The following is a 15,067-nucleotide window of genomic DNA, read 5'->3' on the forward strand; positions in this document are numbered from 1 at the left end:
AATAACAGTTCAGTTCTGTTGAGTTCCAGCACACGCTATAGAATTCCATGGAATTAGAGGTAGGCCTAATTAAAAGGCAGATGATTAAGCTAAAAAGGCTCTAAGAAAATAAAGAAATAGAAATTAATGTTTGAATAGAGAAAGCAGAAGTGAAAGCTAAAATAAAAATTGAAATAACAAAGAAGTGGTAACAAGAATGGGAAGCAGAACCTAAGGCTAGGCACTATTACAACAATTAATATGAAAAATAGGAAGGAAGAAATAGTAGGCCTATACTCAACACAACACTGCAACACTGAAGCTGTTATGCACAGAATGTCAAACGTAGGAAGATGTGAAACATGCTTTATTTAGTGAGCAGAGCAAAGATGGCAAGAAATGGACAACATTGATGATATTCTTGGGGAACAATGAATGCAAAAGGACAGAATTAGAGCCTTAGTTATTTTCCTTAAAGACAATGTTTTATAGCCTGACGAGCCAGACCCACATCAAAAGGTGCGTCTAGATTTCTAGGCTAGGCGATTTATTGAGAAGAAAGGTTTACTGCAACACTCTACATACTCCTGTACAGTAGGTGGCGGTATGCAAGAAATTAACGATGCAATCTGCCAAGAAACTAAAGAAGAAGAAGCTCAGCCTATCATTTATTTGCTACAACATCAATGATAACTGCCTCTGCTGCGAAGACCTCGTAATGATTTGTAAGTTTTCATTGTCTAAGTGAAACAACAGCTGTGCAGTTGTTGAGATCATTGTACAGGTATGCCTGGATGGCGTGACGGCAAACCACCGAAGTGGTCAACTTTTTTGTCCAAACTGGTGAAAGTTTCAGCGCACAACAATCAATATGAAGGTTGGGTTTTCACGGTGGATCCAGTCTCAGCAAGGTGAGTCCCTCATAAGCAACTGTCCAGTGCAGATGAGTCCGTCAACTACGTTGACAATCGTTGCTCCTTGTATAAGTTAAGTTCTTGTATAAGTTAAGTTTTTCAACCCACGTATCCAAGATCTTCTTTGATGTTTTCTTGCGAATTCATTTATGATGTATTGATGCTTTGGTGGTTTGGACAGGGAATGGTTGTGGTCAGTCCAATACAAAATATTCAATAATTTTACAGTGAAAATGTAATAGTTCACAGGCACTGGGAGAGCAAAACTAATTACTACTCTCAGCGCAAATTTGGTGTTGCACCATTATCAAACCCTTCAGTTGCTATTGGCTAGTTTAGGTAAGTTGGACAAGAATAATTGTGGCCCTGGGTAACCTACTGATCTAAATATTTAATTTCTTCCCCTGCCCAGCATGGTGTTGGTTACATTTCCAGAGGGGGATCAGGCACATGTCCGAGTAGTTCTAGGCCATGCTGTGGAGTCTGTGGAGGTCCTTCAGGATGGAAACAAGGGTAACACCACACGCTTGGCTTCCATATTTTCAGCCCATGGAACAGAGACCCTAAGCCCCGAGAAGCTCAGACACCGGAGACACAGTCTATGTCAATGGATTGAGAAGAACCACATCCCTGTAAAAGAAGAAGGAGAGATGTTGAGGGTGGCCAATGTTCTTACCATCAGCAGCCCTTACGGTGTGGATGACTGCAGTAGTTCCAATGAGATCATTTTATCCAGAGTGCAAGGCTTGGTGCGAAGCAACCCTGGACAGAAATATTAAGATGTCTCACAAAAACAATTTCAACACGAACCTTCAGATTATTGGAGACTGAATTCATTTTGAAGGTTTGCTTGGATAGTGGAAAAGAAATGTAAGATTGGAAAACTAGTGCTTCTGGTTTCACCATATTTCCTGAAATTTTATTTTTTGGAGACTGGTAGTTTCATAATGTCCTTAAAATAAAATCAAGTTTGTTTACAAAATGAAGTGCATTTTCATCCAGAAACTTATACAAATGAGATTACTTGCTAGCATTGTCTGATGCATATTTTGGATTAAAATGGATGATGTTTCAGTAAGGAACTACCAAGATAACTATTTCCAAGGGTCATAAAAGCCTTGCAGTCACCACAATCTGTCCAACTAGTGAAAGTTCCCTCTGCCTGTCCCAGGCCCCTAGTGCATAGCCTAGGTAGCATATGGGAATGATAGATGTGTGCATTAACATGACTTTATTCTTTTTGATGCATAGATGTTTACAAGATCACTTACCAGTGTACTCTTCTTTAAGCATATTAAGAATCTCCCTCCACCAACATTATCCATATCACAATGTCTTTGCAAGACATGCAATGGCATAACATTACAATATGCACTGCTCATATTTTGCACAAACTGAACCACTTTTACTGTTCAATCGTCAACTATTTTAATTTACATATTAACATGTGTAATATTAATATACAATAGTCTGTGTACACTATATAAACAAGGGTATTGTGATACCTGGCAATCACACCTACAGGAACTCCTATGACATCCCATTCTAAATCTAAAAGGGGTATGACCGATATATCCACTTCCAATCATCTGGGAAGGCTTGCCACAAGATTTGAGTGCGTCAGTGGGAATTCATCCAGAAGAGCATTTGTGAGGTCAGGCACCAATGTTAGACGAGAAGGCCTAGCTTGTATAGTTCAACCCAAAGGTGTTTGATGTGGTTGATGTGAGCGCTCTGTGAAGGCCTGTCAACTCACCCAATCACATCTTCACGGACTTTACTCTGCATAATGTAATGCAGGTCAAGCAAAGTTGAACCTAATGTAACTGCAAATATGGCAAAATGTCAAATCAATTTCTTTGAATCTGCAGCAATGTGTTTGTTGGTTTTTAGTGTAAGGCTAAGTCACCCTGTTTCCCCTTTAGCGCTGAGCGGACAGCAAGAGAGAGAGAGAAAGAAGTTCCCACTGTTTTCTACATCTGTTGCTATGCCTGCTGCTTTTCCCTGTAAAGCAGTGTTGTGGGCCAGTTTCACTGAGGCAGTCAGAGATTACACTTTTAATGTTGAGCTGATTGAAATAAACTTTTATTCCCTTGTTTAAAGAAGCAATCTGTTGTACATACCTGTGGGCAGAGCAAATTATTGTTGAGAAACAAAGGTTATTACAAAAATCCTTCACTGTTTCATAAGTACCTCTTTGATGTGAAAGGGTACCTTAAACTGTGGTACTGCACAGGAACAGAACTGCTAGTCTAGAACTGGAATGAACCTGTGAAGCCCAGAATACCACTAGATTCCCAGTCCCTTTTTTCTTTTGGTGTAATGATGGCTCACAGAGTGAACTTGGTCAGTGATCACCAGTGTCCAATACTGACTCAACTTCAGTGTTTTTCTATGGTCAGCATTTTATTGTGCATTCACTTTTAAATTCAGATTATTTTTGTTGTTTTATATATGTAGGGACATTCATTTTGTTCCTTGCTTCTCAGAAGTGTTGGTGCAACCTGGTGATATATTTTTCAGAATTTGCTTCTTTCGCAGAACGTGCTTGTGCTAGCTGTTGGGGAGGATGGTGTTGCTGAAATCAAGCCACATAAAAAAAAAATACTCACAAGTACATTATGAACAATAAAAATACACACTATTCCCGTGGATGTGGTGGAGAGCAATTTCTAATGGTCTGCAGTGTGAAAAAGACAATCATAACTGCTCAAAGGTTGTGTGATCTGGCATTTAAGTCTTGTTTGTAAGGCAAAATCCCACTCTGTTTTAATGTCTTACATGTCATGGGTTATGGAGACTGGTGGTCTTTAGTGTTACTTTTCTTCCTACCCCTCAAAGGTCTCCAGAATCTAAGAGGGGTTGACATTCTCCAGTAAAGGGAGGCCATCCCGTGGCAATGAAGAGTGGGCTGGGTCCCTTTTATAGGTTTTGGGGGGTAGTTTGGGGATGGTCTGAGCGGTGCTCTGCCTGGGAGGAATTGGTGGTCCTGGGGGGCCTGTTACAGCTTCATAGTCTAGTTGGGTGGAGGCCAGTTGTTTGCGGGGTCCTAGCGGCGATGGCGTCTGAGGGGGTAGAGGACTGAAGGGGGAATTAGGGGGGAAAAAGGTTTGGCCCACGTCGGGTCCTGCCCGGCGGCCCTGAGGTGGCGGCTGCAAATGCAATGGGGAGCTAGAGAAGACGTCCGGCGTTCTGACCGGCTCCCTTGGGGGCAGCGTAGGTGGGCTGTCTGGAGCATCTGAAACAGAGGTGCGTTCTGGCAGAGAATAACGTGGAGAATACACCTTAGTGGTAGGCTGCCGGGGGGGAACAGCTGGAGGACTGTCCAAGTGCTTTGACATCATCTAAACGGGAAGAAAGAACAGTGAGAGATTAGTACCTGGTGTGGAGTTATTAACAAGGCCTAGTTTTCTAGCAGTTACCTTTGAGGGAGATGATTCGGCAGGAGCTGACTCGGGACGTCTGCGAGGGGGAACGGGTGGTGGCACTGGAGCATCTTCTGTACTCCTATACACCATGGAGGAAACGGACGATGATCCTGAAAAGACAAGACATGTCATCCTGAGATTCATCTTCTCTACATGTTGCACAGTTTATCCAACCCATTGAGACTCACAGAGATCATGTTGCTATGGAAGCACACACACCAGTGGAAACAGATGTGGTGGTGAGTGCATGCAGGAAAGAAACAGTAGGGGGACACAGTGATGTTCAAAGCGGAATAAGACACCAATAGACACGGATGCTTGGGGTAATGGTGAAATCAAGAGGAACACCTTGTGCTACAGCGCTATACACAGTCTCAATAAAATGAAAAGCACAATATCTGGGACTCTTGAGTGTGTGTTCAAGAGCTTAAGTCATGGGATAACAGGCCGATACTAACGTGGGCCGTGGGGGAGAGAGACCGGGGCAAAGATGCTGTCGCAGTCTGGCCAGGTAGAGAGAGAAAGAAAGAAGAGCAACTAAGAGGGAGAGTAAGGATGCCAATGGCTCACTTGGAAAGAGAGACCACAAACACAATACACAATCACAAACTTTCAACAACACCTCATTTTGACTACAGAGTTTGCAAACTTTAAGCTCAGTTAACAATTTCTCAATCATATGCATTACCTTTTCTGGACTCATGATTGTTAGATGGCAAGTTAGTGCGAGTGATGACCTGGAAGGTAGTTAGTATAGTAGTGTGCCTAGAGCTAGTCAAAGTGTCACATACTGGAATGGAAGGGGCTTGAGGGTCCTTGTGGTGAGTCAAATACACTGCAGATGTCGGTACTGCTTGAGGCAGCTGAGGCAGGTGGCGGTGTGAGTGGTGTGCGGGGGGAGTTGGGCGCGGAGGCAGCACCCTCCATCTCGCTGTCAGGTATGCGACTGTAGCTGATCTTGCGTGGCTCATTCTGTAGGGGGGTGGGATGGCGCATGGTCCCTGGCCGAACTGAGGTAACCCGTGTACCAGGGGACTTCAGTGGGCAGTTGTACTTCTTTGGCTGAGTGCAAGGCAAAGGTCAAATTACAACAAATCTTTGAAACTTTAATCTTTAATTACAACCCTCCCTTTCATGCTGCATGATCAACATCATGTTGATTGGCTGGAATAGTTTATCGTTGTTTTGGGCCACCAGTTGTTTTGACTGCACCCACAATAGACAGTTGGAGGACTATGAGGATAAACTTGTTGAATTTGACAAAACGTGCATTCAATTGAAACGGCATACACCACATTTAAGAACCCTATTACTGTATGTCATATGTCTACAGTACGTGCTATGGACAGATAAACAACAAAGTGCACTGTATATGAATGCATTAGCAGTGAAACTCACAAATCGTGGCAGAGTACGGGCATTGCGAGGCTCAATCTCCAGAGATTTGTTAAAAAGATAGTCTGTAAATTCTTTCTCCATTTTATCCTCCATGGGATTGAGGTTTTCAAAGAATTTCTGCAACAAAACAGACAGTAGAATAAATGGTATATCAAGGGATGCAAATGAAGATTGAATGAAGAATGGAAGTGTAAAACTTAAGAAAGAACAACATTTATGGACCCACTTATGCAAGTGGAGTAAAGTAGAACCGTGGGTAATCCTAGTATGTATGTATGTATGTATGTATGTATGTATGTATGTATGTATAATATGTGGTACACACAAAGACCCCAAAACGTTTACAGTACTACTGGAAAATAAATAATATCACAAACAAACTTCAGCTTTGCACACCATCTTAAAAGAGTGAATAATGCCTGTAACGAAATAGATATCGTCCCCTTAGAATTATAAGGTTCTATCTGACATTTTTGTCAAAATTGAGTTATTGACATATTCTTATTCTGTGACACCTTAAGAAGATGAGGTGAGGTGTTTCTTGTAGTTGTATGCATTTTTGGACATTATATCTAAAGAGGTTTGTTCCACTTATCAGTATAACTCTATGGAATTCTAAGACTTTGAAGCTCAATATCTCAGAACTACTCAGAACGTAGATAGAACCCTATAATTCTAAGGGGGACGATATGTGGGTGTATTGTACCCTTGACAAGAAAGTCCTACAATTTTTTTTATAGCAGCATTCTTTTTAAGCGTTTCAATGCAGTGGGTGACAGGGGTATTTTAACCCCCTTTGAAATCCCATTTGTTTCAGTAAATTTGTGACAACGATTCCCGTAACACTGAAAAACCGAGCTGCACGAAACTTGGTGGGCATGTAGCCCCACAAGAATGACATGGGACCAATATTCATTAGTTTTGATCTATCCCCCACCCACTGCACCGGGCCCCCCCGAAAGGAGGGTAGGCTGGACACAGATTTCTCTGAATATCTCGAGAACCGTAGAGCCTAGGATGACCAACTTGTTTTCGTATGTTGGTCTCAAGGGACCATGTCAACCCATCCCATATCCACTCATTTGAGATATAGCACCACTTATTTAAAAAAGCAAAAATGAGGCGGTGTAATCGCAGGTATCTTTGGCTGACAGGTTCAAAACTGCACAAAATTTGAAGTGTAGGATCAATGACACCCTCTGAATGCTTGCTAAATTTTGTGGAATTAACATTCATGGGGGGTCATATCAGCTACACACACTCACATGCACACACGGACATACACACACTCGTACACACCCACACACACAGGCACACGCACAGGCACATGCACACACACAGAGTACACATGCACACACAGAGGCACCAAATACACGCACACTCACATATAAACACACACACCCACACATACACAAAACAAACACACACTATGCACACATTCATTTACATACACAAAAGTTGCAAGAGTAGGGGTGGAGTCAAATTGACCAGCGTTATTTACTTTATCAGAGAGAATGTGTATGAGCAGCGGTCATATTCTGTACCGCTTTGCAGTACATTTAGTTCAATCAATTATTGTTGTGAACATTTATATTTAAGATTTCCAAAAATATTTCTGAAATATGCTACTTGAAGTATTTAATCCCCTGTGCTTAAAAGTTCCAGATGACAAATTATTCACCAATAGAACAGACGTGGCACTTATCCATCATAACTGATTATATTTGGGTTCTGCCAATGAATAATTAAAGAAAAAATCTCTACATATAAAAATCACTTTGTCATCTGGGGTTGTGAGATAACAGTGCTATCCACCAGATTGTGAAATACTAAAAGAAATGAAGATCAAAGAGACAAGGTGATTCAAATGATAGTACGGAAAACACAGGAACATATCTAACAGGATTTCTTACAGTATGTCCAATATGCAGCACTGAACCCAGATATTTTAGTTTTTAATTTATTTACCTTTTTTTATTATGGCATACTTCATTATGTTCATACTTAACCTTCAGAAACATACTGCAGCATAAATGTTTACAATGAAAACACTAATTGAGATAATGTGTAGATATCTTTTTTTAAACAAAGAATGATAAATAATGTCATGCCTCACCCGTATATCATTCTCCACACGAAGACAGTAGGGCTGGTTCTGGTACTGTTGGATTTCTCCTGTGATTTCTGCAACTTTCCTTCGCTTGCTAAAGTTGATCAGCTCCTTTCCATGTCTTTTTAGGAAATCAGGATTACCCTCCTCTGTTTTCAGGATGTTTGTCAGATAGATCCCTGGGATCAGAAATAAAGATGTAATCTGTGGAGTTCTGACCATTTAAACCTCTATGCTTCCACTAGGGTACAAATTACTGTAGGGACATTCTGTATACATTCAACCAATTCAATTACAGTATATACACACCATAAGGTGTTCTTCATATAAATGTGATTTGTTTACTTTACAGATATCCTGATATGTTCTTCAGCAAGAAGACAAATATTATTTTTGTTGGTTTTTTGTTGTACTTTTTGAGCATATTTCAGAGAAAAACTTTTTTTTTTTACTTTTTGAGTGGCTGAATCCCCTCAAGGAAATTCCATAAGAAAACATATATTTACATTCAATAATATCTGAGATTTCTTAAAAATAATTATTGTCACTATACCAATGTCTCTTCTAGACCAGAAAAACCTAGCTAGTAACGAGATGGATAAAGAAGTATACCAAAAAAGGGCACACAGGGTGGGTTGATTGACCGCAGTTTGGCAAGGTACTTCTTGTAATGATCTTCACTCAGCTCATGGGCCTCCTCCAGAATCTTCCGTTGCCTACTTGGGATTTGCTAAAGGCGACAGGTATTGACTGTTTAGTTAATTGCTTTTATCACATATAACATAACATAATCCAAAGAATAACATGTTAAAGTGAAAAACACTTATTTCCAACATGGTCCTTCAAACATGAGGGGGAAAAAAACACAAAACCTTCAACTAAAACGGCCTGGCAAGACACAATACTATAATCAAAAAGGGGCATATCATACAAATTAAACATTACAAAAATACCTCCAAATTCAAAGAGAACAGCTACAAATAATCAAATCTTTCATTGCAGATCTGTTACTCTAAGTCAGGGGTCTCAAACTCAAATGAGCTGTGGGCCACTTCTGCCAATGTCATCTGATTGGAGGGCCACGTCAGTGTTAAAGAATAATACAAAAAAATAACGGCTATTTCCTAAAATGCAATGTTTTTTTCAAATACTGTATTTTCAAACACAAAACTACAAACAGAAAGTGCAAGTCTTTTTATCTATTTTTAGACACCTGTGCTAGCAACCTTAGCTTATATAAAATAATGATAAAATAAATATTAATACAAATTATAAAAACAAACAAAAAATAAAAACAGGTAGGTCTATGTGTGTGTTTCACACCAAATAAAAATATTTGTCTCATAACTTTTTTAAACCTGGCAAACTAGGCGTCAGGTTTAAGAAAGCAACACCATTGGATTTTTATATCAAAATTTCAAAAGGCCATGGCTTGAAAGTGGTCAGAGATAGTCCTACTGTAAATGTAAAAATATTTTACTATAAACAAAAGTTTATGAAGGGGGTAAATTTACCCATCTAATTTGCCACTGGATGGCAAACACCTCAAATTATGCACCTTTCAGTAAATACTGGATGAACATATTTAAGCAGGTTTACTTTCTTTTTTGTCATATTACCCACATAACAAATTAACAGGAAAACACCTAAGATGTATACCAATAGTAAACTATTACAAGCCTATAACCACAAGGCCTACAATAAAGTATCCTGGTCAAATCAGTTCCTATCGCGGGTGACTTTGTAGTTCAGAGCCTTATTTCTACTAGCCCTGCTGTCTGTACCACGTCCATTACGGACACTATCATCACGATTACCACAAGCTACGTTGGGCAGTATAGCGCGGGAATGATGCCAAAAACCTCCCTTCCTACCAACCGGTGGATCCATCAAACGTCATGTCAAACGCCTACCAGCACATTCATTGCTTTATCATGCAACAACAAATGTGTAGCTACCTCTCCGGAGGTTTTGTTTTTGGTGCATTTTGTCTGTTTGTCTAAAATCTAAGACAGTAGAAAATTATGTTTAAAGACTTGTCTTTAAACATAATTTTCTACGGTCTTAGATTTTAGTTTCACATTGCAAGTAACGCTTAACATGACCAATAGGGTGACAAATTGTGGTTAACTAGTGTCGATAGCATATTGCGAGTAGTTGTGAACCATAGGAACTTTAATCGTAGCCTATAGCCAAATTGAAATAAATGTGAATTTATGATAAGCCTGTCAGTTCGACTGGCGACCCACAGTTGGATAAGCAGGTTCCCCCGAGCAGTCTGCATTGCTACACTGAGGGCTTCTCTGTCTGCTGATGTTTTGCTCAAAGGTCCAGGCGGTCCACATAGTCTTCATGCCATTTCAGCTGAAAACTCTTTTCATTTGTTAGCCTACTTAATAAACGTATCTTTATTGGTGTCAACATTACAGTATTTAGGCTATGTTAATCTCAAGCCACTCTAAGAAATGGCCGTAGGCCTACTTTTACAGTACAGCACAGCAAAATCTATTCAAATTGCAGTCCGAGGCATATTGTCCATAAAACGTTGTTAAACTTAGCCTATAGGCTAGGATACATAATCACATATTTGGAGATGATTTGAAGTGGGCTCATATGCTTCCATAACGTATTGATGTAAGAGAAAATGTGGTAAGGCCAGCCTATGGAATTTCTCATATCTCACAGATAATTGGTAGTCCTGTTTTGCAGATGGTTATTACGCATAATAGTTTAAGCAACAATAGCAATAGCTTGTCACTAATAACGACACAAATAGACTAATGAATGTTCATTTAATGAAGTTTCAACATTGTACAGTTTTCCTACATGTATTCATGTTCCAACACAAGCCTACATGTATCCATCGTGTTCCAACAGAATAAGTACATGTTGCACCAATTCTGGGCACATGTTGGATACGTGTAGGTTCATGTAGGTATATGTAGGCTGCTTATAAAAAGGCATTTATTCTGATACATGTAAGTAAGGCGGGTTGTATGACGGTCGGTTGGTCGATCGGTTGGTTGATCAGATAGACGGTCGGAAGGTTTTAGGCACGATTCCCGCGCCATAGGGCAGAGAGGGTCGAAATAAGCATGGTATGCTTAGTGGACATCATCGTATATTCGCAAAGACGCACCTCCATTCACAGACGCAACGTGACTATCACTGTCAATAGACGATCGATCATAATCTCCAAAAGGATATTCTCCTTCAGAATCAGAATAGGTGAATAACATAGCCTACCTAAGACTTCATCTCACACGAACATTTGGTGTAGGCCTATTTCTGCTTCAATTTGTGCAAAACTATGGCCTGCATCGCTTCCACGTCATTACAAATGTACGTCTTTGTGTTTCTCACGTGTAGCCTAATACAAGTATTTCCTGAAAACTTTGTGCAGCGATTTTGGGTTTGAATCAAGCTCTGGATGTCAAGCAAATAGTGGAGGACATTACAAATGGGATGTCACCGTACTTGGATCTATCGTCTATTTTAATCAGTATCGTTGTTTGTCGCAATTAAAAACACCCTCAAGGGTCGGGTTACATTTTTTTTTTGACATACGTTGCGGGCCGGATTTGGTCTTAACCTGACTTCTAAAAGCCTCTATGGAATTTTCATGTACTGTTCCATAATGTGATAGCTAGGGGTGTCACGATTCTCCAAATCCTCGATTTCGATGTAATTTTCGATTTTAAAGTCACGATTCGATTCGATTTTCGATCTTTTTCAAATATTACTATTAATGCATTCCTTATTTTATTTACTCTTTTTGGTCTTTTCCTTTTCTTTTTCAGGGGGCTTTTATTTTGAAACCGCTTTGAAACCGTTCCAACCGCGAGGTTGTAATGTAAACAGAACTAACATTAGGCTAAAACAGAGACGTGAACATATTGAAATGAAACAACACAGAATGTTAATTTGATTGTTTCAGCACACTCCGAAAAGACCCAAGGTTAGTGTTCATGGAATATGTACTTATAAATGTGCATTTTAAGCCTTAAAGTAACTTTGGACTGTAATTAGACCATCTTTTCACTGGCTAAGTTGAGTGGGCTAAATTAGTTTTAATTGACGTGAATGAACGAATACTTCCACACCGGTGATTTCAAAGTAGCAAGAGGGGCTTTGATTTCGGTAGGTTGATGTGTAGGCCTATATTTTAACTGGCTGCAGCGATCGGAGTGTTGACGCTGCAGTTCAGCACGTGCATGTGTGTTTGTGCGTCTTGGCATACATGCTGGACGTGACATTGGGGGTGTGGCTGCATCGTCGATTCTACTTTTAAGTTCGAAGTTCGAGATTGAGATGTAATTTCGATCGATTTCGAAATAAAATCGAAATCGTGACACCCTTAGTGATAGCAGTGTAAAAGGCACTTGTGACTGCATTATTCATTCTAGGCACTTTACAAGAACACATGCTGGCCCTGATATTATGATTGTGTTGTGCATAGACCATTATTATCTGAAAACAAACATATTTTGGAGCATACTCATTTGACATTATTTAACTTCAACTGAACCCCCCCCCCCCTGAATTCCTCTCTACTAACATGATTTCGGGAGGGTGGGCAGGGTGCATTTTACAGATACCAAATAACATTATTTTGCATCACTTACAGTTTGTTCTTAAAATTTAACTGTCAAACCACAATACCAAGCAGGACATGCAGTCAAAATAACACTGAATCAGTGATGACACAAGCAGTCAAAAATGCCTTGATTTGCAGCACAACAACTTCAATTTGCTGGCACACTTATATTCTGGCAACAATAGATTTACAGGTAAGTGACCGCTCTAATGTTAAAGTCTAGGGAACACTTGCAGGTAGGTAACACTTGTCCGAGACACTATTTCTGTGCCATTACACAAGACCTTCAATAACCTTCAAGACCTTTTTTTTCCTCTTTAAAAAATTAAAAGCTACATAAACAGAACATAGTAAAGATGCTTTCTATTCGTTTATAAAAAAATACATATAGGCTACCTATAAGTCTTCATGCAATCATGTGATCACCGTGGGAACATGTGCACCATTTAGCATCTTGCATCAAAACACGTGACCTCCATTAGGGTTGTGGCGATAGATGAGATCATCGTCCATCGTGATGGTTGACATACATCACGATGGGAAGCAACCATTGTGATGCCACGCCCCCGCATGCCAGGCACTAATTCCTGCTGTAACTTAGGCTAAAAAACATAAAAAAACATAAAAAAACCTTTTCCTAGAAATTAAATTGAGCCTAGATCTGATGCACATGTAGGCTACATTAAAGGCTGTCAGCCATAGAGTGCAAAAAATAAGGCTTAGGCTTCTAGTCTATCTGTCTAATACCGTAGCCACTCCCCCTCTCACACAGCACAGCGCAGGACCAGAGGCAGAGAGGGTAAACGGAGTTTTGGTAGCACTGAATCAGGGGTTAAGATGCAAGATGTTTGGATAATTATTATGTCTGACCTCAACAATAATGACTCCCTGTATGCAGCGACGTCACTTGTGCTACCAAAGCTTTTGTGTCGCATCGTTGCAAATCTCATATGATGCATCTTTCTACAAAATGGTTTGTCTTCTATATTGTTAAGCTATTCAATAGGCTAAACATATAGCCTTACATCAAAGCTTCAGGCTTATGTCATTTCGATCAGCTACAGGCAACGAGTGGTAGACAGTGCATGATGTCACTTAGGCCTACCAGAGAGTCACACCGTTGCAAATTTCAAAACGATGATATTCAAGTTTAACAATAATATAACCTTAACTCAAAACAGCTGTTAGGCTTATGTCATTCTGATCTGTAGAAATATCACATGCAGCCTAAATTCTTCTTACTGCACATTAATAAAATATAGGTTAATATATATTAATATAATATTCAGTATTCATTATTGATTCAATATTGATTATGTTTAGCTGAAATTATGTTTTCCCTATCATCCTATTTTTAAAGCAGGCATACCTGCAGGCATGTAATTCGGCTACAGGTTTTCTACAGGAATGGCATGTTTGAACGGGCACTGCACTAGTTGAAATTAAATGCAAATTCGGTTTTTAATGCGAAAAGAGGAGTTTGGACCACTGAGCAACGGTCCAGGGCCCAGTTCCCCGAAAGCATCTTAAGCCTAAGAGCGTCGTAAAGTCCCTCTTACGAACGTCTTAAGATTTGCCGACTGTTTCCCGAAACCATCGTAGCTTAAGAGCGTCGTGAAAACACTCGTAGATCTACGAGTGCTCCAGAGTTCTCGTTGCCGGCTAAGATAGTCTTAACAGTACTTTTCACTGAGGTCACCAACAGGACATACAGAGGAATTACAACTTAGAATACATTATCCAACTTACGGTCCTATTCTTTATTGTGTATACCTGTGATGAATCAGATTTTAGCATGCAAAATAGCATAGCCTACATTTAATGGTCATAATAATGTGATGAAAAGCAGACAAAAATGCAATCAAGTTATGAAACGAGACGTTGCCACAATAGTTTGCCATTATCTTTGCTAAGTGAAGGCTATATTTTATTAGGCCTATGAGGTAAAAGCAGAGAAAGGAACATGTGGTTTAGTCTAGGGATCGACCGATATATCGGCCGGCCGATATATCGGGCCGATATTTACGTTTTTTACGTGTATCGGCATCGGCCGATAAGCGGCTGCGTTCGCCGATAGTTTTTCCCCCGCATTATTTACATACAGGCGTCCACAGGCAGCTCTGTGTTGCTGGAGAAGCTGCAATTTACGTGCAGACTGCCCCTCCCCCACAAGTGCTGAAAGCCTGCTCTTCAAGACAACAGTAAAATTTAAACTTTCAAAGCATCTTTTAACTGTTTGACTTAGCTAAATATTGCCATACACTTTGAAGGTGGAAGCAAGTTTGTGGGTCCAAATGGAAAACACGAATGATAGATAGATAGGTACTTTATTTAATGCTTAATGCCTCGTTTATAGAACTGCTTGCCATTGTATTTAGGGAGCTGCAAATAGCTAAGTTGTAGGCTAGGCTAGCGGTAGCTGTTACAAACACTGGTCATTAAGTAATGCCAACGTTGTTCCGTGGTATTTGTGGGAGTTTTATTCAGCGACCACCTGGCTGAGTTTTGGACGCGTGTGGTGTGTGTGTGTGTGTGTGTGTGTGTGTGTCTCCCTCCCTGAATGCCTCTTCTATAAAACTGCTTGCCATTGTATTTAGGGAGCTGTAAATAACTAAGTTGTAGGCTATCCGTATGGTAGCGG

The 15,067-nt window shown here is 40.1% G+C and overlaps 2 protein-coding genes across 2 annotated transcripts in view; one reads left to right on the top strand and one right to left on the bottom strand.

The window, feature by feature from the left end:
• Positions 1-633: 633 nt before the first annotated feature.
• On the top strand, positions 634-1,875 carry gemin6 (gem (nuclear organelle) associated protein 6). Its single transcript, XM_076295920.1, has 2 exons — positions 634-890; positions 1,306-1,875. The coding sequence occupies exons 1-2, from the start codon at positions 766-768 to the stop codon at positions 1,670-1,672; spliced, it is 492 nt and encodes a 163-aa protein (XP_076152035.1). The 5' UTR covers positions 634-765; the 3' UTR covers positions 1,673-1,875.
• Positions 1,876-1,927: 52 nt separating this feature from the next.
• Positions 1,928-15,067, bottom strand: part of sos1 (son of sevenless homolog 1 (Drosophila)) — a 52,246-nt gene continuing 39,106 nt past the window's right edge. Inside the window, exons 17-22 of the mRNA XM_076295912.1 lie at positions 8,442-8,559; positions 7,836-8,008; positions 5,720-5,836; positions 5,113-5,383; positions 4,316-4,431; positions 1,928-4,237 (exon numbers count right to left, since the gene is read on the bottom strand). Coding sequence (XP_076152027.1) covers positions 3,746-4,237; positions 4,316-4,431; positions 5,113-5,383; positions 5,720-5,836; positions 7,836-8,008; positions 8,442-8,559 — 1,287 coding nt within the window. The 3' untranslated portion in view covers positions 1,928-3,745. The remainder of the gene's footprint in view (positions 4,238-4,315; positions 4,432-5,112; positions 5,384-5,719; positions 5,837-7,835; positions 8,009-8,441; positions 8,560-15,067) is intronic.

Source organism: Alosa pseudoharengus, unplaced genomic scaffold (genome assembly GCF_046254945.1).
Source record: "Alosa pseudoharengus isolate Yale_2024_CS ecotype anadromous, Long Island Sound unplaced genomic scaffold, YU_APseudo_1.1 YU_APseudo_1.1_scf_1, whole genome shotgun sequence".
Lineage (NCBI taxonomy): Eukaryota > Metazoa > Chordata > Actinopteri > Clupeiformes > Clupeidae > Alosa > Alosa pseudoharengus.

Coding starts and splice junctions, on each gene's coding strand:
- gemin6 (XM_076295920.1), top strand. CDS start 766: ATGCCTGGATGGCGTGACGGCAAACCACCGAAGTGGTCAACTTTTTTG. Junction 891..1,305: donor GTGGATCCAGTCTCAGCAAG/GTGAGTCCCTCA, acceptor TCCCCTGCCCAG/CATGGTGTTGGTTACATTTC.